This window comes from Gossypium raimondii, chromosome 13, assembly GCF_025698545.1.
Source record: "Gossypium raimondii isolate GPD5lz chromosome 13, ASM2569854v1, whole genome shotgun sequence".
In the NCBI taxonomy this organism is placed as follows: Eukaryota; Viridiplantae; Streptophyta; class Magnoliopsida; order Malvales; family Malvaceae; genus Gossypium; species Gossypium raimondii.
This window is the reverse complement of record NC_068577.1, coordinates 52,266,690-52,291,470: the sequence shown is the minus strand read 5'-3', so window position 1 is coordinate 52,291,470 and position 24,781 is coordinate 52,266,690. Positions and strand designations below refer to the sequence as shown.

The 24,781-nt window shown below is 35.9% G+C and overlaps 1 protein-coding gene across 1 annotated transcript; it reads left to right on the top strand.

Moving 5' to 3' along the window:
* Positions 1–10,307: 10,307 nt before the first annotated feature.
* Positions 10,308–11,528, top strand: LOC105781686 (pathogenesis-related protein PR-4A). Its single transcript, XM_012606203.2, has 3 exons — positions 10,308–10,500; positions 11,005–11,276; positions 11,358–11,528. Exons 1-3 carry the CDS (start codon positions 10,308–10,310, stop codon positions 11,526–11,528), a joined length of 636 nt encoding a protein of 211 aa, XP_012461657.2.
* Positions 11,529–24,781: the final 13,253 nt, after the last annotated feature.

Sequence of the window (24,781 nt, the reverse complement as noted above, 5' to 3'; positions counted from 1 at the left end):
CCAATGAGAGGATATCATTTGTTTTTTTATTGAATTATGATTCCACTATTGTGAACAAAATCATGCCATGCATAAATCATGTAACCAACATACCAACTTTAGGCCCACTACCTTGAGAGTATAGGTTTTCAATATATCAAAATATAAGATTCATAAATACATGCTCATTCGCTTACTCAAGATTTAGGTAAGTCCCACCATAAATGTCACAAGTAAATAAATTAATAAACATGTTTAATTTGGTCATGTCTAATGTATTGCCAACCCAAATAATCACTATGTCTTTATTTTGGGGATGTTAATCTAGTTCTGATTGTTGGATCTAGTGCCGTAAGTGGTATTTTTGTCTAAGTACACTTGCAATTTTTTTAAATAGATTGGTTAATAAAATTATTCATGAATTATATTAAACCTTTGTATATTGTCTTATGTGGTTTTTGCAAGTAAAGCAAACTAGAAGCAAATGTTGCTCACTAGTTGACTAATGTTTAACTAATACTAGGCGATATTACGTGGTTAGATCGTAATACAGAAATATAGCTTATATTAGTAGATGCACCTAAACATGTCCTTAGTCTAATCAGAAATGAGCAAACTGATTGAAAGACTAATATGTCATCTATTAACTCCAATTGGGGAGATGTTTTGTCTTTGGTATCGGAGCGGATGACTCTAAAAAGATAGAGACATATATGTGACTACCTGGACTAACAATACATCAGACTGGACTTAAAGAGAATAGATCCTGAATCCGTTTATATATTTATTCACTTGTAACACTCATAGTATGGCATACGTAAATCCTGAGTGGATGACAGACTACGTGTGTATGACTCGTATACTTTGATGTAAGTGAAAGTTTGAGTTCAAATAGATAAGGAACTGAAAGCTAGTGCATTGGGTATACGACTTCTGTAGTATGTAGTGTCATTCACAACAGTAGAATTCATAACCTGAGACATGGATAAATGATATCCTCTCATTGGCATTACATGTGTTGACACCATTTTTTTGTGAAAACGGGATCGACTTAGATTTTGAAAACAAAGACGAACATGGGAGTCGCCACCAATCTTTTTTGATGAGGTGTGATCGGGTCACCTCGAAAAGTTTTTAATAAACGATTTGATTTTATTAAAACAACGATTTTGGTCCACGAAATCAAAAAAATGGGTTCGGGAGTCGGTTACGTACGAGGAAGGATTAGCACCCTAGTAATGCCCAAAATTGGTACCTAGTTGATTAACTAGTGTCTTAGTGTCGAAGATTGAAAACTTTCAAGAGTTTTAAAAAATACGATCCTTAAAAACTCGAATGACATGGATTGAAATTTAAGAGGATATTTGGCTATTTGGTCGAACGAGAAATCGAAACCCAGCACGTTAGGGCACGTTTTCTCGAATTTCCAAACGCAAAATATTGCCTAGCTTTGAAATTTTAAAAAGATATTTGGCTATTTGGTCGAACGAGAAATCGAAACCCAGCACGTTAGGGCATGTTTTCTCGATTTTTCAAACGCAAAATATTGTCTTACTTTGAAATTTTAAAAGGATATTTGGCTATTTGGTCGAACGAGAAATCGAAACCCAGCACGTTAAGGCACGTTTTCTCGATTTTCTAAATGCAAAATATTGCCTTACTTTGAAATTTTAAAAGGATATTTGGCTATTTGGTCGAACGAGAAATCGAAACCCAACACGTTAGGGCACGTTTTCTCGAATTTTCAAACGCGAAATATTACCTTATTTAGAAAATCTTTTTGAATGGTCGCGAAATATTGCCTGTTTTATTTTTAAAAAAAATATTACCTATTTAAGTAAAATTTTTCATCCCAGCCCCTGTTTTATTTTTTCTAAGTTTCAAAACCTCTCATTTTCTCTTTTAAACACCCAATCCTTGGGTCTCTTAGCCCCTGGGGTGCCACTGCCGCGGCCACAAAGACCGGTGGCCGGCGATGGAGGAGAGACCCTCTGGCGACATGGTCACGGCCAACTCCGGTGAGTTCCCCTCCCCTTATTTTTGCTTTTGATTTTTTTATTATAGTTATTTAAAATAGATTTGCAAAAGAAGGAAAAAAAAGATAAAACAAATAAATAAATAAATAAATAAAAGACAAAAAAACAAGAAAACAAAGAGGAAAGAGCAGGGATTCAACATTTTAAAATTTCTATTCGGCTTTTGATTTCTGATGTGGGTAAAAAATTACAACGGTGAGATTCGGGCTTTTATAGCCGAATCAAAAATGTTTGCCTCTTCTTTATTATCTATTTTTATTAACTACCCGCATGCATCCCTTTTTGCTATTGTATTCAATTTTTTGCAGGTGTTAGACGAGCGTGAAGGGTCGGTGATAGGCGAGCATTGGCGGCGGCGGCGTGCGAGGAGGTGGAGCGGAGCACATGGGCAGCAGGGGCTGCGGCGCAAAAAGGGTTAAGGGACCCTAGGGTTTTCTGCCAAAAATGTTAATGCTGTGGGCTTGGGTTGGGGTTAGTTGGGCTAGTACTCGGGTAGTGGGTTTATTTTGTAAAATGGACTGTGAATGTTTTATTATTTTGGTTTGTTTTGGGTTTTATTGGGCCCCAGGAAAAATGGGCCTTACAACATGGTTGATGATAAATAAACGTGGTCACGGGTCGTTTGTCTTTATGATGAATGACTTGGTTACTATTTGATATTTGTCGAAACCATTTTTAATTTTGAAAATAACGGGGATCGACTTTGAAAATAAAATGGGAGTCGCCACCGATCTTTTATTGTGGTGTGATCGGATCACCTTGAAAACGATTTTAGGTCTACGAATTTAAAAAAAATAGGTTTCGGAGTCGGTTACGCATGAGGAATGGTTAACACCCTCGTGACGCCCAAAATTGGTACCAAATTGATTGTTTAATGTCTTAATGTCGAAATTTTGAAAAGATTTTAAAATACAATCCTTTTATTTTGAATAAAATGAATTGGATGATAAAGCTCATTTATTTCAAAAAAAATAAATTGTCATACTCAGTAAGTTAGAGTGCAACATTTCGAATCCTCAAAATTAAATTTGACTTTTAAAAACTATGCATTTTGAGAAAGATATCTGATTATTTGAGAAAGATATCCCTTTTTGCTATTGTATTCAATTTTTTGCAGGTGTTAGACGAGCGTGAAGGGTCGGTGATAGGCGAGCATTGGCAGCGGCGGTGTGCGAGGAGGTGGAGCGGAGCACATGGGCAGCAGGGGCTGCGGCGCAAAAAGGGTTAAGGGACCCTAGGGTTTTCTGCCGAAAATGTTAATGTTGTGGGCTTGGGTTGGGGTTAGTTGGGCTAGTGCTCGGGTAGTGGGTTTATTTTGTAAAATGGACTGTGAATGTTTTATTATTTTGGTTTGTTTTGGGTTTTATTGGGCCCCAGGAAAAATGAGCCTTACAACATGGTTAATGATAAATAAACGTGGTCACGGGTCGTTTGTCTTTGTGATGAATGACTTGGTTACTATTTGATATTTGTTGAAACCATTTTTAATTTTGAAAATAACGGGGATCGACTTTGAAAATAAAATGGGAGTCGCCACCGATCTTTTATTGTGGTGTGATCAGATCACCTTGAAAACAATTTTAGGTCTGCGAATTTAAAAAAAATAGGTTTCAGAGTCGGTTACGCATGAGGAAGGATTAACAACCTCATGACGCCTAAAATTGGTACCGAATTGATTGTTTAATGTCTTAATGTCGAAATTTTGAAAAGATTTTAAAATACAATCCTTTTATTTTGAATAAAATGAATTGGATGATAAAGCTCATTTATTTCAAAAAAAATAAATTGTCATACTCAGTAAGTTAGAGTGCAACATTTCGAATCCTCAAAATTAAATTTGACTTTTAAAAACTATGCATTTTGAGAAAGATATCTGATTATTTGAGAAAGATATCCCTTTTTGCTATTGTATTCAATTTTTTGCAGGTGTTAGACGAGCGTGAAGGGTCGGTGATAGGCGAGCATTGGCGGTGGCGGCGTGCGAGGAGGTGGAGCGGAGCACATGGGCAACAGGGGCTGCGGCGCAAAAAGGGTTAAGGGACCCTAGGGTTTTCTGCCGAAAATGTTAATGCTGTGGGCTTGGGTTGGGGTTAGTTGGGCTAGTACTCGGGTAGTGGGTTTATTTTGTAAAATGGACTGTGAATGTTTTATTATTTTGGTTTGTTTTGGGTTTTATTGGGCCCCAGGAAAAATGGGCCTTACAACATGGTTGATGATAAATAAACGTGGTCACGGGTCGTTTGTCTTTGTGATGAATGACTTGGTTACTATTTGATATTTGTCGAAACCATTTTTAATTTTGAAAATAACGGGGATCGACTTTGAAAATAAAATGGGAGTCGCCACCGATCTTTTATTGTGGTGTGATCGGATCACCTTGAAAACGATTTTAGGTCTGCGAATTTAAAAAAAATAGGTTTCAGAGTCGGTTACGCATGAGGAAGGGTTAGCACCCTCGTGACGCCCAAAATTGGTACCGAATTGATTGTTTAATGTCTTAATGTCGAAATTTTGAAAAGATTTTAAAATACAATCCTTTTATTTTGAATAAAATGAATTGGATGATAAAGCTCATTTATTTCAAAAAAAATAAATTGTCATACTCAGTAAGTTAGAGTGCAACATTTCGAATCCTCAAAATTAAATTTGACTTTTAAAAACTATGCATTTTGAGAAAGATATCTGATTATTTGGGCCAAATGAGAAGATCAAAGCCCAATAAGTTAGGGTTCGATTTCACCAAATTCCCAAATATCGAATATTGCCTTTATTTTAAAATCTAGATTAACAAAATGCCACATCCAGTCAGTTAGGATCCAACATTTTGAAGTCTCAAAAGCTTTATTTTAAAATTGTATGGTTTTAATAAGCACAGGGCTATTTAAACTCATCGGAAAAAAATTAGAACCCAATAAGTTAGGGCACAATTCTCTCGAGAATTATAAATACTAGGCCTTTTTAATAGGAAATAGAATGATAAAAGTACAAAATTTTAAAAAGAAAAATGTAATGTAAAACGATAAATGATAATTCAAACTTAAACTAAGATGTAGCCAAATAAGCAATAAATAAGTACAAATAAAGTAGCAACAATAATTTTACTCACATTATACAACATCAAAATATATAAATTATGTCTAATCTAGTAAAATGCGTTGATAAATAATGAATTTAATAATATATCAAATTGGAAAATAAAAGTATAGTATAAAAATTTTTAAAATAATATTTAATGAATTTAAAACATATTAATAATAACTTCAAAGAATAATGTATTATATCTTATTAATAATAAGTTTGAAAATAACTTTAAGGTAATATTAAAATAATATTAAAAGCAACGAATATAAGAATTGATTTATTTAAAAATTTTGAAATCAAAATTAAATATGAAAAGCATTTTTGAAATTAAGAACAATAATTAATGGATTTTAAATCAAAGCTTAAATAAAATTAGGATAATAATAATAATAAAACAAAATTAAATAAAATACAATTGACTCAAAATATTGGTGTATAATGATTTTAAAAATATAAAATACAAATGAAAATAATAATTTATTACATTCTAAATTATAATAATAATGAATTTAGCAATACTATCAAAAATTAAATATTAAAATAATGCTAATCTTTTTGGTAAATATATTGAAATGAGATTAATTATATTTGAAATTAAGTAGAAAGAAGAACAAAAATTAAAATTTCAACCAAAATTAAAAGACGAAAACAAAATCGAACTAAACTGATAATCAATTCAACATCTAGGGACCAAAGTAGCAAATAAACGCAAAACCAGGAATTCAAATCTCATCAGCGAAAACGACGCCGTCTAACATGGATCCAAATGAAATCGGACTCAAATATGCGGTGCAAATTAAAAAAAAATGAATAAAACCAAATTGAAACAACACAAAACATAAAGGGGCTCGTTGCACAAATGGACCAATGAATCAAAATGCGCGGATCCTTCCCTCGGGTTTAGGTCACAGCGTGGGTCAGGCCTATTCGCTGCCGTTTTGAAGCCATGGAAGAAGACTTTAAACGTCACTGTTTAAATAATCTGCATAAATTCTAAAAAACCCTAAGTGATATTAATCAGTCATCCAACATAAAACTAAAAGAAAACCTAATCCCTCCCCTTTCTCTCTTGCGCCGTTTCACGCCTCCATCCTCCATCCGACTCTGATTGCGACAGAGCAGAAGGAAGATTGGCCACTAGGTAAGCTCGCTCTTCTCTCCCTTTTTTCTTTTTCCTTTACTTTTCTCTTCTTCGTATAAAAATGAAATAAAACAGTAAAGAAACGCGGAGAAAAAGGGTGAATCCTTTTTAAATCTGATTTCTTTTCCTTTTTGATTGGTTTTTTGGTATTTCAACATGCGTGAGAAAAAGACCTCTGAACCTTCGCTCCAACTCCGATTGCGACGGAGAGAGCAAAGATCCGACTATGAGGTATTTTCTATGCTTTCTAATCTCCGTTGTTATATTGTTGTGTTCAAAAATGAATCAAATAAACACAGAAAAGAAAACCGAGAGAAAAAGGAAAATAAAAAAAAGAAAAAGAAAAAAAACAAGGAAAGATTTAAAACCACCTTTTTTTAACTCTCTTTTTATGAATCTTTTGTTTTTGATTTCTTCAACTGTGTATTCTTTACAACGTTTGTATTGGCTTTATATAGCCTGAATTACATAAAATAAAAAAGAAATAAAAGAAATCCTCCCTCGAATCCCTCGTTTTTCTTATTTTCTGCTATTTTTTATTTTTACTGTCGATTTCTGCCCTTCTTTCATTTGTTCGTCCTCTATTGCTTTGCAGGTGCTTGTTGCGAGTTGTTGCAGGTGTCGTACGAGATGTACATGCGTGGACTTGGCACGGAGGCGTAGCACGCGCGGGGATTTGGCTCGGCTGCGGCACAAGAGCAGAAAGCTGCTGATGGCTAGGGTTAGGTGATTGGGTTGATTGGGTTGGGGCTATTGGGCTAGGCTAGTGCATTTGGGCCTACTTGATTTAACTGGGTTTGTAATCAGGACATTATGTTTTTTGGACCATTGTTTATTTTATTTGGTTTAATAAAATGGGCCGGGCAAGTTGGACTTATTATAATATTAATTGACCTTTCATGAAGGAAGATGTAATGGTTACCATGAGAAAATAGGATCATATTGGGAGAACGGATACTGTCTCAAATAGATTAAGGATATCCTATGAGGGTAACACACTTATGAAAAGGTCATTAGACGAGCACTGATCGAGTTACTTTCGTAATGATATGTCATTGGAGAGAGCTCAATCACGATAATATAGTGGAATAACTTCGTGACTAAACAAATTTATAATTAATAAGCAAAAAGCTGAAACTTAATTATTAATCATTTGAGACTCAATTGCATATGTCCAATCGTTCATTCCACTAACTCGTTGAAACTAGAAATGAATTGCATAGTAAATCAAATGAATAGAAATGGTGAAAATGGAGAAATAGAAACATTTGGAAATGAATGTAGTTTTCTCCAAAATGAAAATGAAAATGACCTAGAAATGAATTTATGTTTTTCAAATTAATAAAGTGGAATAACTTCTCATGTGCCCTTTCTTCTGGAGATACCCATCGATCTTGCTGTACCATGCTCGAGGGGCCTGCTTCAATTCGTACAATGCCTTTTTCAATTTGTACACCTTTATTTCGTTGCCCTCCTCTATGAAACCTTCTGGTTGTGCTACATAAACCTCCTCTTGTAGATCTCCATTGAGGAATGCTGATTTGACATCAAATTGATAAATAGGCTATTGCAATTGTGCAGCCAATGCTAGAACAAGCCTTACCGTTTCGAACCGAGCTATCGGAGAGAAGGTTTCTTCGAAATCAACACCATATTGTTATGTATAACCTTTCACCACAAGACGAGCTTTGTGATTTTGGATGTTTCCATCTGCACCAAATTTTATCTTGAACACCCACTTCAAACCAATTGAATTTTTGTCTTCCGGTAAGTCAACAATCTCTTAAGTTCCATTCTTTTCGATGGATTTCATCTCCTCTATCATCGCCTTTTGCCATTCTTCCTTATCAGCAGCTTCTTCATAATACAGAGGATCTAAAACAGCTAGAGCAAATTGACAGGATGCATAAGTGTCATCAGTATATTTCAGATTCGGCTTGTTGATCTCCTTAGTAGAATTGGTTATTCAGAAGACTCTTTAAGTGTTGTAGATGTTGTTGATGTCGACTCTTGTTTTTCATCTAGAGAATCTTCAATGGGAAAAGAAATCTCCTGTTGTACTTGCTCTACAGTCATTTCCTAGCTTGCATTTTTATCTAACACTACATCTCTTCTACTTGAAAATTTTCCACTATAAGGGTTATACAATCTATATGCTTTGGATTTGAGTATAATAACTAATAAAAATACATTTTTCAGATTTTTCATCAAGTTTTTTATGAGCATGAGAATTTACCAAAGCATAAGCAACACACCCAAAAATTCTTAAATGACTTATATTGGGTTTCCTACCCAACCAAGCTTCATATGGAGTTTTATTCATGACAGCCATTGTTCGCGAGAGATTCAATAGATAGACTGATGTTGCCACAGCTTCTGCCCAAAACTGATTTGAGAGTCCCCCTTACTTGTAACATGTTTCTCGCCATCTCCACAACAGTTCGGTTCTTCCGCTCAGCGACATCGTTCTGCTCTGGAGTGTAAGGAATTGTTAACTCCCTCTAGATGCCATTGTCTTCACAAAACAAATTGAACTCTTTGGACACGAACTCTCCTCCTCGATCTATGTAAAAAACTTTGATATGGCAGCCATTTTGGTTCTCCACCATAACCTTGAATTTTCGAAACTTTTTATAAGTTTCTGACTTGTTTTCTAGAAAATACACCCAACTCATGCGGCTATAATCATCAGGGAACAACAAGAAGTAACGGCTCTCACCCAAAGACTCGGTTTACATAAGACCACATAGATCAACATGAATTAATTCTAAACATTCAGTAGCTCTCCATGCTTTTCCAACAGGAAATGGCTTCCTAGTTTGCTTTCCATAAATGCACCCCTCACATAAATCAAGAGAGCCAATTTTTGGTAGTCCAAAAACCGTACCTTTATCACTTAACAATTTCAGGCATTTAATATTGAGATGTCCATAGCTCAAATGCAATAGCTTCGAGTCATCCTTTGCACTTGCAGCAAGAACAAAGTTCTCCATGTTTGAAACATCCAATGGAAACATCTTGTTTAGAATCATGTAGACATGGACTTGTTTGCCTGACTTTTTGTTTTTAGGATACATGCATCATCATCAAATATGACAGAATATCCACCAGCCATTAGTTGTCCAACACTCAATAAATTGTATCCTAAATTAGGAACAAATTGAACATCGTCCAAAACTTTTCCTTCTCAATGGCTAGTAAAAAATTTCACCATGCCTTTTCCTTTAACTTGCATCTTCCTTTTGTCCCTAAGTTGTGCCTTTTATCTTTTGTGGCTCATCAAGCACCTTGAACAAGGATTTGGTGCCTGTCATATGATTCAAATAGTCATTGTCCACAAACCACAAATCACTTGGCTTATGGTTAGCATCAATACAAGCTATAAGAAGCTTGTTTTCCTCATCACTTTCTACTGCAAAGTTAATTTTTTGATCCTTATACCAGCAATCACCTTTTATATGCCCATATATGTTGCAATGATAACATTGTATGCCATATTTTATGTTACTTTGCTCATTGTATTACCTCTGTCCATCATTCTTTCCTCTACCTCTGCCTCTACCATAACCATGGCCACGACCACCACGAAATCCTCCTCTTCCTCGAGCATTGTTTGTTGAACGGTTATTGTAGCCTTAATTTGTGAATGTCTCCTTCACTTAAAATGTCTGTTCTTCGCTCTTTTCTGCTGATCTATTGATTCTCGCCTCATGAGATTGAAGAGACCCCATCAGTTCATCAACGAAGAGAACTGACAGATCTTTAGATTCTTCTATAACAGCCACAACATGATCAAATTTTGTCGTCAAGCTTCGCAAAACTTTTGCTACAATTATCTCATCTGAAATTTGTTCGCCGTAAGAGCGCAATTGGCCTACTATTATCCTTGTTCGTGATAAAAAAAAATCAGCAATTGATTCACCATTCTTCATCATCAAGGTTTCAAAATCACGTCATAGTGATTGCAATTTCACCACTATAACCTTTGAATCACCTTGATACTCTTTCTACAAAATTGACCATGCTTCATTCGATGTGGTTGCTGCAGCAATTCGTGAGAAAATAGAGTCATGAACCGCTTGTTGGATAATGACAATGCCTTAGCATCGTTTTTCTTGGTTTCTTTCAATCTCTTTTCTTCTTCTTCATCAAGTTCAAGTATATCAGCGAACCCGTACTCGACCAAGTCCCATAGCTCTTGTGATTTGAGCAACGTCTTCACATTGATGCTCCACCACTCATATTTCTCACCATTGATAATGGGTATGAATGGTTGAGAGGAAGAAAAACCAGTTCATGTCATTCCAAGAACACACACTCTCTTCTCTCATGTTTCCCAAAAACTCAAAAAGGTGTTTCTCTCAAATACCCAATGGACCCAAACCTAACTTTCACTCAATTGCCTAAAAGATCAAACCTTGCTCCGATGCCAAATTTGTTGAAGAATGAAACGTGAAAGAGACAATTACAATATGCATCAAAGTTATTATATTATTGATGAACACTGAATTAATAAAACAAAGCATAAATGCCTATATTTATAGGCTTACAAAGAAACTATCTTAACACAAAAAAACTAACAACTTATTCAATTAAACTGAAAATCTAGAACTAACAAAGATTCTACCGAGATACTTGGTTAACTAAATAACCCACTACTTTGAATTAATTCTCAACATCGGTCATGTCACGACAATGGGAAATCTCATGACCAATTGAGGGAATAAATTCCCTATAAATATGAGGAACCCGTCCAAACATTTCGAGGCAACGAACAAAAAAAGGAGAAATTGAGGGTATGCATAGTTGTGATAGCTTGTGTGGTGGTATCGGCCGCAGCCCAAAGTGCTTCCAACGTGACAGCTACTTATCATTATTATAATCCACAGAAAATAAGCTGGGACTTGAATGCTGCAAGTGCTTATTGCGCCACATGGGATGCCAATAGGCCCTTGGCATGGCGTCGCAGATATGGTTGGACTGCCTTTTGTGGTGCAGTCGGTCCTCAAGATCAAGCTGCTTGCAGCAGGTGCTTAAGGGTAAGCCATTTTGTGGTTCAACTCTAGTTATTTAATAAGAAATTTTGATTTCAGTAGTTGGTTTCTTGTTTTGTTGTGTAGGTTACCAACAGTGGCTCGGGAACTCAGGCAACCATGAGAATCGTGGATAAATGCAGCAATGGAGGCCTAGATTTGGATGTCAATGTGTTTAATAAACTTGACAAAAATAGGAATGGCAATGCTCGAGGTCACCTCACTGTCAGATATGACTTTGTAAAATGTAGTCACTAAACCACTTAAATGAGTTTCAGCATTTGGCTCATTATTAAAATGCTTTGCTAGAAAGAAAAAAAATATCACTACTAAATAAATCCTGCATCCAAGCTGCTAAATTTCCCAAGTATTCTGCCATATTTGATACCAACACTTTGCTTTAGAGAAGATGAAGAGTGACGAAAATAACAAAACCAGTATGAAACTTCGACAACTACGGTTAAAAGATTGTAACATGCCTGCAACGAACGCAACGCAGCACCTTCTCTATAGCAAGCTTTCGGACAGTCTGGTCTTAATGCTCTGCAAGCCTTTGCATCAGTTAAAGCATGCTCAGGCTGTCCGTGACGGATCCAACTTGTGCACCGATTGTTACTAATGGTTGAGTTGTGTGAGTGTTAACAGTCCAGACTCAATAGAGCAAACATTTCTATACGTTGTTTACAATTGTTCTCTTGATAATTTGGTTGAAACTTGAAACTGCTGATAATATTTATAACAACCAGCCATGGGGAGCTGCTGTTGAACAGCAACAATTGATACTTGCTACTACTATGTTGTTTAGCTAAAGAATAACACATCTTGGTGACGATGCTATTGACGTAGATAATATAGGAAAACAACACTGAATTGGATCGGGTACGTTGCAGAGGTTGTAAAAATATCTGAAATGGTTTAAGATCTATTATAAATTTCTAGAGATAACCTTATCTTTGCAAGCACTAGCACATGATGGATCACTAATGAAAAAGGATCATGTTCAATACCAAGCCATTCAAAACTTATCTCTGTAGGATTGTTTTAAACTCTTTAATTCCTGTTTAAGTGTAACCACCTGCTCAGCAAGATAGGTGGAATTTGGCTGGTAGTGTGGTTGCTTCACATTTTTTTCTAGTGGATGAATTGGAACTTTCATCTGGTGTCGTATGCTTGGTTGTGTTCTTCTGTTGATCTCTTTGATTTTGAAGGACTTGTTCCAATTGTTTTTGGGTTTTGTCAAGATCTTTTGTTATGTTGCAAAGGTGCTTGAAAGGAGTTGAAAGTGTGATCCACGTTAAGAATGTTGTTCTAGTTTTTGAGACATGGAAGGTGCGACATTAATAGCTTGTGAGTTTCTAAGTCCATGAAAATCTATTCACATCTAGCAGTCTACACATTACTAGCAGGGGCCTAGTTTTAGGTATCAGTAAACTAGATGTAATTGACAGGGAACTCATGCTGAATCATGCTGTAGTTAACGATGATTGAAACGGTTGCGAGGGAGAACCCATGCTTAGGATGTTCTGGTAACGGCCAGCCTACACCCGGCTGGTGAAGGAAGCTGATGGTATCTCAGAGAAAATGTATTGCGTAGACAAATTGGCAACTTACATTGGCTCGATAGTTTCGGAAGTCGTTAACTTCGGTGGAGGGCCTGAGCCTAAAGTCACCATTGGCAGACTAAAAGAAGTTGAGGAAACTATTTGACGTGGTTGGAAGATTGGGGTATCAAACTGCCCAGAGCAGTCTCGTGCCTTATTCAATCCCCGGATATAACATTTTTTTTTACAATCTCATCATAGCTTTACATTATATTTGTTCTTTTTTAATACAATGTTTAAAACTATTCATAGCCCCTCCCAACCCATAATTAAGAGGATAATGCGTTTCAACGCATTTGAACCTACGTCTTCCTACATTAACAACAATACCCATACCAATAAAATTAAGACTCAATTGACATGAATATAACATATTTTAAATTTTCATAATCTATCTTTGATATCTAGTAATTATAGCTTCATTTTGAATTCTTTGACATCAGCTAATTACAATGGTTTACGAAAAACTCTAAGCTAAGGTTCTAATCTTAAACTTACGATAGGATTTTACCTACTTAGCAGATTGCAAGTCATTACAAAGAAAGAAAAACACCACTCTATTATAAAATTTATTATATAAATTGTGCAAAGTGAATTATATAATTTCTTATGATCTATATAATATATATCGTGATAATCAAAATGCTCCTACGATTTTTATGTTGTTACATAATTTCTTATGATTTACATAATAGTGTAAAATTTTTATATATTGTGCTCAAGTAAACTATATTATAGTCACCTAATTATGGAAAATTATAAAATAGTTATCCAACTATTTAATTATAATTTTTTCATCGGTTGGTTAACGGTGACAGCTTCTAAAATTGACATAATATTCTTTTTAACCTTCAACGTTTATAAATTATGTCGATTCAGTCTTAATTCTAAAAAATTAACCATGAACATTTATACATTGTGTAATTTGGTCTCTCTTTTTGCACATTTACTTTTCTTTGTAACATTAAGAGTTAATTTTAAAATAATGAGAATATATGAAAATTATTATCTTGGTAAATAATATCAATGTATGAATAATCAAATTACACGATGTGTAAATATTACCAATGTATAAATATTGAGGGATAAAATTGTTATTATGCCAATTTTAAAATCTTCTACTGTTAGTTAGATAGTGACTAAAAAAGACAAAATTGAATAGTTAAGTGATCATTTTGTAACTTTTTATAATTAAATAAAAAATACTAATAATTGAGGAATGTTTTATAAGTTATCGTAAATTACCTAAATCTAATTTGAAACGTCGTATTGATAGAAAGTTCATCCGAAGACAAGTCTTAAGATTACTGAAAGTAGTAGTTTGCGTGGAAGATCACTACGATTCTTCGCATCACCAAAAGCATCCTACTTTGCTATCAATAGTGGGGTAAGTAATTTATTTATCGTTAATAATAGTAATTAATCAAATTAATTTATTTTTTGAAAACATCAAATGAACCATATTGTACAGCCCAATATTGCCCAGCCCCAACAAACTAAACCCAATTAGCCCATTTACAAATACAACCCAACAAATTCATCAAACCTCATACCTGCAGACCCAAAATTAAACAGACCGAGCCCAAAAACCCAATAGGCCCAACTTCTTTAAAAAATTATCTGCTTTCTGAAACCCTTCTGAAACCCTAGGCGCCGCATTTGATGACTTTTGGCCTTCTGCCAGCGCCGCCGTTGCCTCGCCGGACGTCCCATCGTCCACTTGCGCAGTTTTGACCCTGACCCGCGCGGTGACCCGACCTAGGGGGAGGATCCGCACGTTTTCTGCAAATAGGATATTTTTGCAATAAGTCCCTCCGCTTTTGTGGTGTGTTCAAGGCGGTTTCTTTATTTATTTTACAATTTTGGCCACAAATTTTCGCATCCGTTTCAATTTAGTCCAAGAACCATGCGCCTATGCCTTGACAAAACGGTGCCGTTCGATTAATAGGGATAATTTCTTAATTGGCCCTTCTTTTTTTCACGCGCGTTACATTTTGATCCCTTTCTCTGTTTTATTTTTGATTCAGCCCTGAGATTTCGTTTCCGTTTTGATTTAGTCCTATCATTATGTTTATTATTATTATTATTATTATTATTATTATTATTATTATTATTGTTGTTGTTGTTGTTGTTGTTGTTGTTGTTGTTGTTGTTGTTGTCGTCGTCTTTACTAGGGGTGTGCATAATTCGGGTAAAACCGAAAAAATTCGGTTAACCGACCGAATTCGGTTAATCGGTCGGTTAACCGAATTTTTTCGGTCGGGGGTCGGTTAATTTTTTTATGATTTTTCGGTTAACGGTTAATTCGGTTCGAAATCGGTCGGTTAACCGAAAATTTTCGGTTAACCGAAAAAATTAATAAATAAAATTATCCAACCTAACCCAAACTCAATTACCCAACCCAATTACCCAACTCAATAAAACTAAAACTAAAGTTTACCCAATCCAATAAAACTAAAACTAAAAGACAACTCAATTTACTAAAGTCTAAAACCCAATTTACTTTAATAATTTATAAAATTTTTAAATTTTAAAAATAAAAAATAAAAAAATTCGGGTAATTCGGGTATTTTTCAGTAATTTGGTTAATTCGGGTAATTCGGGTAATTCGGGTAATTTTTAAACAAAATAAAAAATACATAACTTTCGGTTAATTCGGTTAACCGACCTTATTAACCGAAAAATTTCGGTTCGGTTAATTTTTTTTAAAAAAAATCGGTTCGGTTAACGGTTAAAATTTTTGGAAGGTCGGTTAATTCGGTTATAGTAATTTTGGGTCGGTTAACCGGTCGGTTAACCGAATGAACACCCCTAGTCTTTACTATTATTATTAGTATTAATGTTATTGTTATTACTATTATATTTCCATTTAGATTTACTATGTAATTTTAAATATATATGCCATGTTATATTATCATTATTATATAGGTGTTTATATATTACATATAATTTATTTAATATATATATAAATACTTTTTTATATATATATATGCATATTTATGTACGTATATCTATATACCTTTTTTCTTCTCATGAATATATTTATACATACTTATATATATGTATTTTACTTAATAATTTTAAAATACTCATATGTACATACATTTTTTATATTTTATAATTTTCATATATATTTTCCTTTATTTTTATGTTCATTCATGTACTTATTTATATGTTTATTTTTATGCTTTAGTTTATTTGTTTGTTTATTTGCTATAGTATATGCACGATTGATTTATTATTCGTTTTTGTTCATTTTTATTTACATAATCATGTTTATTATTTCATTATGCATATTAACACCATACTTCAAAAAAGAAAATTTTTCTAAATGAGGCAATATTTAGCATTTGGAAATTCGAGAAAACATGCCCTAAGGTGTTGGATGTCGGTTTTTCTCGTTCAACCAAATGGCTTAATATCCTTTAAAAAAAATTTTAAAATAAGGCAATGTTTTGCGTTTGGAAATTCGAGAAAACATGCCCTAAGGTGCTGGGTGTCAATTTTTCTCGTTCAACCAAATGGCTTAATATCCTTTTAAAAATTTTAAAATAAGGCAATGTTTTGCGTTTGGGAAATTCGAAAGATCGTGCCCTAAGGTGCTGGGTGTCGATTTTTCTCGTTCAACCAAATGGCTAAATATCCTTTTAAAAAATTTTCGAAGTAAGATAATATTTTGCGTTTGGAAATTCGAGAAACGTACCCTAAGGTTCTGGGTTTCGATTTCTCGATTGATCAAATAGCCAAATATCCTCTTGAATTTTAATCCATGTCATCCGAGTTTTTTAAGGATCGTATTTTAAATCTCCCTAAAGTTTTCAGTTTTTCGACCCTAAGACATTAAGTAATTAACTAGGTACCAATTTTGGGCGTATCGAGGGTGCTAATCCTTCCTCGTGCGTAACCGACTCCCGAACCTGTTTTTCTGAATTTCGTGGACCAAAATCGTTGTTTTAATAAAATTAAATCGTTTATTAAAAACAACCACTTTTCAAGGTGATCCGATCACACCTCATCAAAAAGGATCGGTGGCGACTCCCGTTTTCGTTTTCATTTTTCAAAACCCAAGTCGACCCCGTTTTCCATCCAAAAAATGGTGTCCAGCTTGGCGACTCCACTGGGGACTTTAAATAAGAGAGTCAAGCCACGAGTTGATTATTTCTTGTCTTTTTGTCGAAAGTTGAAAATTTGATTTAAATATATGATCCTCTCATTGAATTTCATTTGTTTTGTGTTATAGTTTTCATCATGTTTTGTATTTTAAATTTTTATCTCTGCATTGCATTGCATGACCGTTGGTCACACCTTTTAAGTGGGAGTGAGAAACTATTCCTTCGTAAGATTTTCACCTCCGTGCAGGATAGTGGATCACTTTCGGGATACATCCGTACCTATGTCTTCGTGAGATTTTCATCTCCGTGCAGCCATAGGGAAATGTATTCCCCTGAACTGAACTCGGTCTTTATGAGCCTATAATGGGTGAAGATCGAGGAATCTGCTGGTTCGGGTACCTTATCTTTAGAGTCAAACCTCATATAGTGGACTTAGGAACTTAGCCTAGATAGAGCCACTCCAAACCCCTAGTAGTCACCCGATTAGGTACTTTCTGTTCTCCTTGTTTATTTTTGTACTAACACCTCTTATTGTGCTTTGATTATAATTGCATCGCATCTGCATCTTAGGAAAGAGATATTGATTCAAGTCCGATTACTAAATTAGAAAGCTTGTCATGGAATACGGATTCCTTGATAAAGTGGAAAACAATACGACTTCCCAAATATATTCTGAGAAACACAAGAAGGGCGATGAAAGAGTTCGTGATCTTTACATCGTGGCCTAAGTGTTCGAGGCGATTGCCCAAAAGCCTTCGACAAGTTGACGAGCCTTATGAAGATGGGCAGATGATGGATTGCGACCAAGATCAAGAAAATGAGCTAGCAATGGCATCTATTGGCAAGATTACCTCAAACATGCGGATGAAGAAAAAGACTGATGTTGTTTCTTGGAATATGAGGGTGAGGTCGTACATATATCCATTTTATGTAAGGGAATTTGCTTTCTAGAAAAGTTTCCTAAATGTAATTGAATCAGAATCAACGTCTCTTTAGGCATTCATTTCATGCATTTGCATTACATTGCATTACATGCATTAAAATCCATTGAAAGAGTCTAAACGAGTAAATTTATTTCAGCTAACCTGGAAACCAACCTACCAAACCAACACCCTTGCACTACCAGAACAGGAACTAAAGAAATGGATCAAAGATTAGAGAAACTGGAGCAAATGCAGAAAGAAATGCAAGAACAGCTACAGGTGCAAATGAAAGAACATATGGAAAAGATCCAGAAAGACATGGTACAAAAGATGAAGGAGTCTCAAGATGACTTAATGACTAAATTGACGCAATTAATAACCAAGGGAGTGGATAAAGGGAAAGGTCCTGTGATTTGCGATGAAGAAGAAAAAAATGATGAACCACTTTTTCCTCCAGGTTTCACGCCTCCGCATGCAAGAAGTTCGATGAACCACATCCACGAAGACCTTCATTTGATTAGGCCTCAGCATTTTCAAGGTGATGCTTCAATGCCGAAGAACCTTCAGGTCGGATCTGCTTCTAGTCCTGGCGATAATCTGGTTAATTTTGTTGTCCCGGATTTCGATGAAGTAGCTAAGAAAGACAAGGTGAAGGAAGAATTACCAAAGCAGTTTGAGGAGAAATGGAAATGGATTGAAGAGAAGTTTAGGGCGATAGAAAGTATCGACAGCTATCATGGAATAGATGCGAAAGATCTGAGCTTAGTTCCGGATTTGGTGCTTCCTTACAAATTTAAAATGCCGGAATTTGAGAAATATAATGGGACCAGTTGCCCAGAAACCCATATCACTATGTTCTGTAGGAGAATGACGGGGTATATTAATAATGATCAATTATTAATACACTGCTTTCAGGATAGTCTTACAGGTGCGACGTTAAAATGGTACAATCAGCTAAGCCGAACCAAAATTGCTACTTGGAAAGATTTGGCACAGGCATTCATGAGACAATACAATCATGTCTCAGCAATGATGCCTGACAGGATAACACTGCAGAATTTGGAGAAGAAATCGAACGAAAGCTTCAGACAGTATGCACAGAGGTGGAGAGAAGTGGCAGTACAGGTGCAACCACCTCTTTTGGAAAAAGAAATGACGATGCTCTTCATCAACACATTGAAGGCCCCGTTCATCACGCATATGTTGGGAAGTGCTTCAAAGAGTTTTTCAAACATAATCATGAATGGCGAAATGATTGAAAATGCCATCAAAAGTGGAAGAATATATGGTGGAGAGAGTAACAAAAAGTCAGTCTCAAGAATAAAAGAAGATGAGGTGAATAACATAGGTAACTCAAGATCAGTTATTGTAAGTCATCCAGGAAAAAGAGTTGCTGGTCAACAAGGTTCATTGAGACAAGAACCTAGAGCGAAACCAGGTACTGAGAAGCTCCAGTTCACACCAATTCCGATGTCATATAAAGAGCTGTATCAAAGTTTATTCGATGCGCATGTTGTTTCCCCTTCCTACTCAAAACCCCCACAACCTCCGTATCCAAAGTGGTATGATGCAAACGCACAATGTGACTACCATGCAGGAATTACAGGGCACTCAATAGAGAATTGCATCACCTTCAAAAAGCTAGTTGAAAAACTCATCAACATGGGTATTGTCAAGTTGGGTGACTCATCTACTGCAGAAAATCCGCTACCCAATCATGATTGACAATAGGGTGAATGCGATGTATGAAGAGATGTTGGGAAATGTTCACATCAACGACATGTCTGAAGACACAATTGTGAAGGGACCTTGTTAGATACCCGCCCTTATAAATTTGGAATGTTCTAAGCAATTAGCTTGTGGAAGAAATCCCTGTAGTTATCAGAGCTTATTTAGAGTAATGTTCAGAACATTTTTGTTGTTTTTAGCCTAAAGCGATAGAAATTCCTTTGTGAAATAGGCTAATGTTTGAACGTTATTATTCTAATAAAATACATCTTTGCATTCACTTTTGAGCCAATATTCTTCCATTCATTTTGAATAATTATGTCTGATTATTTCATTCTTTTGTATTTTCTTCCACATCATTCATAATCATATTAATTATTCATAAATTTATACTTTTTTTTGTATATTCTTTGGTACTTATTATGAGTCCCCAGATATCAATGACATGAGTGACGCTATTACAGACTCAGATTTTCCTCTTGAGCGAGGCATGTGTTTAGACGGATCTCATGACTTTGGAAATGACAGAGATCGTAGCTTATCCCCGAACTTGTTGAGGATGGTACAACAAGAGGAGAAACAGATCCTACCTCTCAAGAAATCATTAGAAATTGTGAGTTTGGTGAAGATTAGAATTGACCTGATTGCAAAGACGAAACAAAGCCTTGTTGAGTTACCTCTAGAGTTCAAAGATGTATTTGTATGATCATACCAGGATATGCTCGGGTTAACGGTTGATAATGAAATCTGCATAATAGCACGATGTCAGAAATTTATAGTGAACGATGCGATTCTTCGTCAAGGCAAATGCCTCTCTCGTTGACTCAGCATAGCTTTGCCCATTTGAAGTCAAGTTTCCATCTCTTCAAGTTCTGTGGGTTTTTATCCTGATTAAAGAGGAAGATCAAAAGTTTTCTGTTGTAGTTTCGTCCCAGAAGGCTCTATGAAGGAAATCTGATCAAAGAAGATCCTTTGAAAGGGATAACAAGGACTTGCCTAACCCTATGAGTTCAAAAAAAAAGAGGAAAAGAAAAAAGAAAAATCAAGTCAAAAGTAAAAAAGAAAAATCAATCAAAGTCAAAAATAAGAAAAAAAGAAAAAAAATGAGAGATCAAGGCGAAAACCCGTAAAGGGCGCTTTGACCAAAAGGGGATTTGAGTTGAAAACCCGAAAAGGGCGGCTCAAATATTGATCAGAATGGGACATAGGGTGATCAGAACAATTCAAATTTCGAACAGATTGGGGCATGTGGTGATCTTGTTATACCTAAATCAACAAGAAAGGGTAGGCGACACCTTGGGGCATCGACGAAGCAATGTAGATCTCCTAAACACATGTCAAACTCAGAATGGTCTTTCAAAGAGTTTGTACAGAAAAGTTCAAGCTGCGATATCTGGGGCATCTAGTCCTCATATTATTTGTATTGAATTTGTTATTCTTGGAATACTTCATTCTTTTCCAGGATACACATTCTCAATCAATTACTTTATTATCTTTCTATTTTGGATAATTTATTCATTTTGAGTTATGCTCAGAACCAGTTTTATTCTTATCCATTGTTATGCTCTTTTTTGCAAGCATGTTGCATTGGAATAATGATTAATGGACTAATAAAACTTTCACAAAGGAAGTTTTGCATATTACTCTAAAAAGTTTCTAAATAATATAGGAGCCTAAAACAGGACTATTGTTTAGAGCACACCAAATTTAAAGGTTGGAAATTTGAGAAGAAATAGTCTAAATTTAGACTTTCTCTTTGGATTATGTTGTCAAATGCATTGGTTGAACAAAATGATAAGATGACGGGTTAATGACAAAGCTTAAATGAACAAACAAACAATGATCATCAAGCAATGGGAAGAGGTTACCTCGGAGAAGAGAGCCCTCATTTGCGCATAAGTCTTTGGTACGAACGACACCCTGAGAAGGGTGTAAGAAACCAGAACGGTTCAGATCCTATATCCCCGAATTGTGTTAAAAGAGGACTGAGGAAAAGCCACATATTTCTACCCTTGGATTACAGTGGGAGAATGATGATATAAATTCTTGTGCCCCAGTGGATTAAACTTTAAGGTTTACAATGGGAGGCAACCTGGCTAATTGTTTCTTCAGAAAAGCCAGTCATGCGAGAAGGCGTTGTAGCACGTCAGTCGCAAAGCTTTAATAAACTTCGAGTAATGAAAACCGAAGCGGGATCATTCTCAAAAAAAAATTCTCCATTCATGCAAACACCATTCACACATGTCTAGTTAGGAGCATTTGATTCATTTTAATCATGCCATCCTAATCATTAGGCATAATTAGGTTCATTATACAGGTCATGTTCCCAGAGAACAGATCAGTGAATATTTCAGATCTTATCTCCCTGAGGTTACAGTGGAGCAGATTGAAGCCAGAGATCTTATCTCCCTAATATTACAGCGGAGCAGATCAAAGACACTATCCTCTCTCCCTGAAGTTACAGTGGAGCGGATAAAAATAAAGGATCTTATCTCTCTGAAGTTACAGTAGAGTAGATCACATCAGGTCTTATCTTCCTAACGTTACAATGGAGTAGACCGAAGAATTTCAGATCTTATCTCCCTGAGGTTACAGTGGAGCAGATTGAAGCCAGAGATCTTATCTTCCTGATATTACAATGAGCGAGATCAAAGACACTATCCTATCTCCCCGGTTACGGTGGAGTGGATTAAAATAAAGGATCTTATCTCTCCGGGTTACAGCAGAGTAGATCGCATCGTGTCTTATCTCCCCGGGTTACAAATGGAGTAAACCGAAAATTTCGATATTATCTCCCGAGGTTACAGTGAGCGATTGAAGCGAGATCTTATCTCCCGAGATTACAATGGAGTAGATCAAAGACACTATCCTATCTCCCTGAAGTTACAATGGAGCGGATTAAAATAAATGATCTTATCTCTCTGAAGTTATAGCAGAGTAGATCGCATCAGGTCTTATCTCCCTGAGGTTACAGTGGAGTAGATTGAAGCCAGAGATCTTATCTCCTTGAGATTACAGCGGAGCAGATCGAAGACACTATCCTATCTCCCTGAAGTTACAGTGGAGCGGATTAAAATAAATAATCTTATCTCTCTGAAGTTACAGCAGAGTAGATCGCATCAGGTTTTATGTCCCTGAGGTTACAGTGGAGTAGACCGAAAAATTTCAGATCTTATCTCTCTGAGGTTACAGTGAAGCAGATTGAAGCCAGAGATCTTATCTCCCTGAGATTACAGCGGAGGAGATCGAAGACACTATCCTATCTCCCTGAAGTTGCAGTGAAGCGGATTAAAATAAAGGATCTTATCTCTCTGAAGTTACAGCAGAGTAGATCGCATCAGTCTTATCTCCCGAGGTTACAGTGGAGCGATCAAAAATTTGATCTTATCTCCCCGAGGTTACAAGTGGAGCGATTGAAGTCGAGATCTTATCTCCCGAGATTACAGCAGCGAGATCAAAGACACTATCCTATCTCCCCGAGTTACAGTGGAGCGGATTAAAATAAAGGATCTTATCTCTCCGGGTTACAGCAGAGTAGATCGATCGTGTCTTATCTCCTTGAGGTTACTGATGGAGTAGACCAAGAATTTCAGATCTTATCTCCCGAGGTTACAGTGGAGCAGATTGAAGCGAGATCTTATCTCCCGAGATTACAATGAGAGCGATCAAAGACACTATCCTATCGCCTGGGTTACAAATGGAGCGAATTAAAATAAAGGATCTTATCTCTCCGGGTTACAAAGCAGAGTGATCACATCAGTCTTATCTCCCGAGGTTACTGAGAGAGTAGACCAAGAATTTCAGATCTTATCTCCCGAGGTTACAGTGGAGCAGATTGAAGCCAGAGATCTTATCTCCCTAAGATTACAGCGGAGTGGATCGAAGACACTATCCTATCTCCCTGAAGTTACAGTGGAGCGGATTAAAATAAAGGATCTTATCTTTTTGAAGTTGCAGTAGAGTAGATCACATACAGTCTTATCTCCCTGAAGTTGCAGTAGAGCAGACGAAAGAAATCAATCCTATCTCCCTGAAGTTATAGTGGAGCGGATTAAAATAAAGGATCTTATCTCTCTGAAGTTGCAGTAGAGTAGATCACATACAGTCTTATCTCCCTGAAATTGCAGTGGAGCAGACGAAAGAAATCAATCCTATCTCCCTAAAGTTGCAGTGGAGCGGATTAAAACCCCAGATCTTATCTCTCTGAAGTTGCAGTAGAGCAGATCACATCCAATCCTATCTCCCTGAAGTTGCAGTGGAGCAGATTAAAATGATGAATCCAATACCTCTGAAGTTGCAGTAGGTCGGATTAAATCTACCACAACAAGTCTTCTCTCCCTGATATTATAGTGGAGCAAATTAAAACCACAAATTTCGTTCCCCTAAAGTTGCTACGAAGAAGATTAAAGCTACAAGTCAGATCTTTCTGAAGTGCAGTGGAGTTGATTGAAGCGACAAGATACAGTGGATTGAAATAAAGCTACTTGAAGAGAAGCGCCAAGAGAAGTCAAGACTCGGCGAGACTGGGCAAAATTGGACTTTCTTAGTCTTTGCTCTGTTCTTGTTACACGACAACGAGCAAAGAGGGCAACATGACTGTTCAATATTACCCAAATTTCAACAAACTAAACCCAATTAGCCCATTTACAAATACAACCCAACAAATTCATCAAACCCCAAACCAGCAGACCCAAAATTAAACAGACCGAGCCCAATAACCCAATAGGCCCAACTTCTTTAAAAAATTATCTGCCTTTCTGAAACCCTTCTGAAACCCTAGGCGCCGCATTTGATGACTTTTGGCCTTTCCCGCCATGCCATTGTTTCCTCACGGACGTCCCATCGTCCACTTGCGCCGCGCACGTCCTATCGTCACCTGCAAACACGCAAACAACAGAAACACGCAAAGAGAGAAACGAACAAGACAGAAGCAGTAACAAGAAGGCTTTAAAAAGCCGAAACAAATGTAAAAAAATGGGGCTCTTTTTTTTCTTTTGTAATACATTTTCCAGAAATAAAAAAAAAATCAAAGGTGATTATTTTCGTTTCGCATCTTTTTCATATTTGTTCATCTATTTTCTTATACATATATACATACATATATATATTAAAACGGTTTATACATACGAAAAAAATAATAAAATTTT

What these genes read in the sequence shown, in the direction of transcription:
- LOC105781686 (XM_012606203.2), top strand. Translation starts at nt 10,308, where the DNA reads ATGAACCGCTTGTTGGATAATGACAATGCCTTAGCATCGTTTTTCTTG. An exon ending in TTTCTCACCATTGATAATGG is followed by an intron (nt 10,501 to 11,004) that starts GTATGAATGGTT and finishes AAACATTTCGAG; the next exon opens with GCAACGAACAAAAAAAGGAG. An exon ending in CTTGCAGCAGGTGCTTAAGG is followed by an intron (nt 11,277 to 11,357) that starts GTAAGCCATTTT and finishes TTTGTTGTGTAG; the next exon opens with GTTACCAACAGTGGCTCGGG.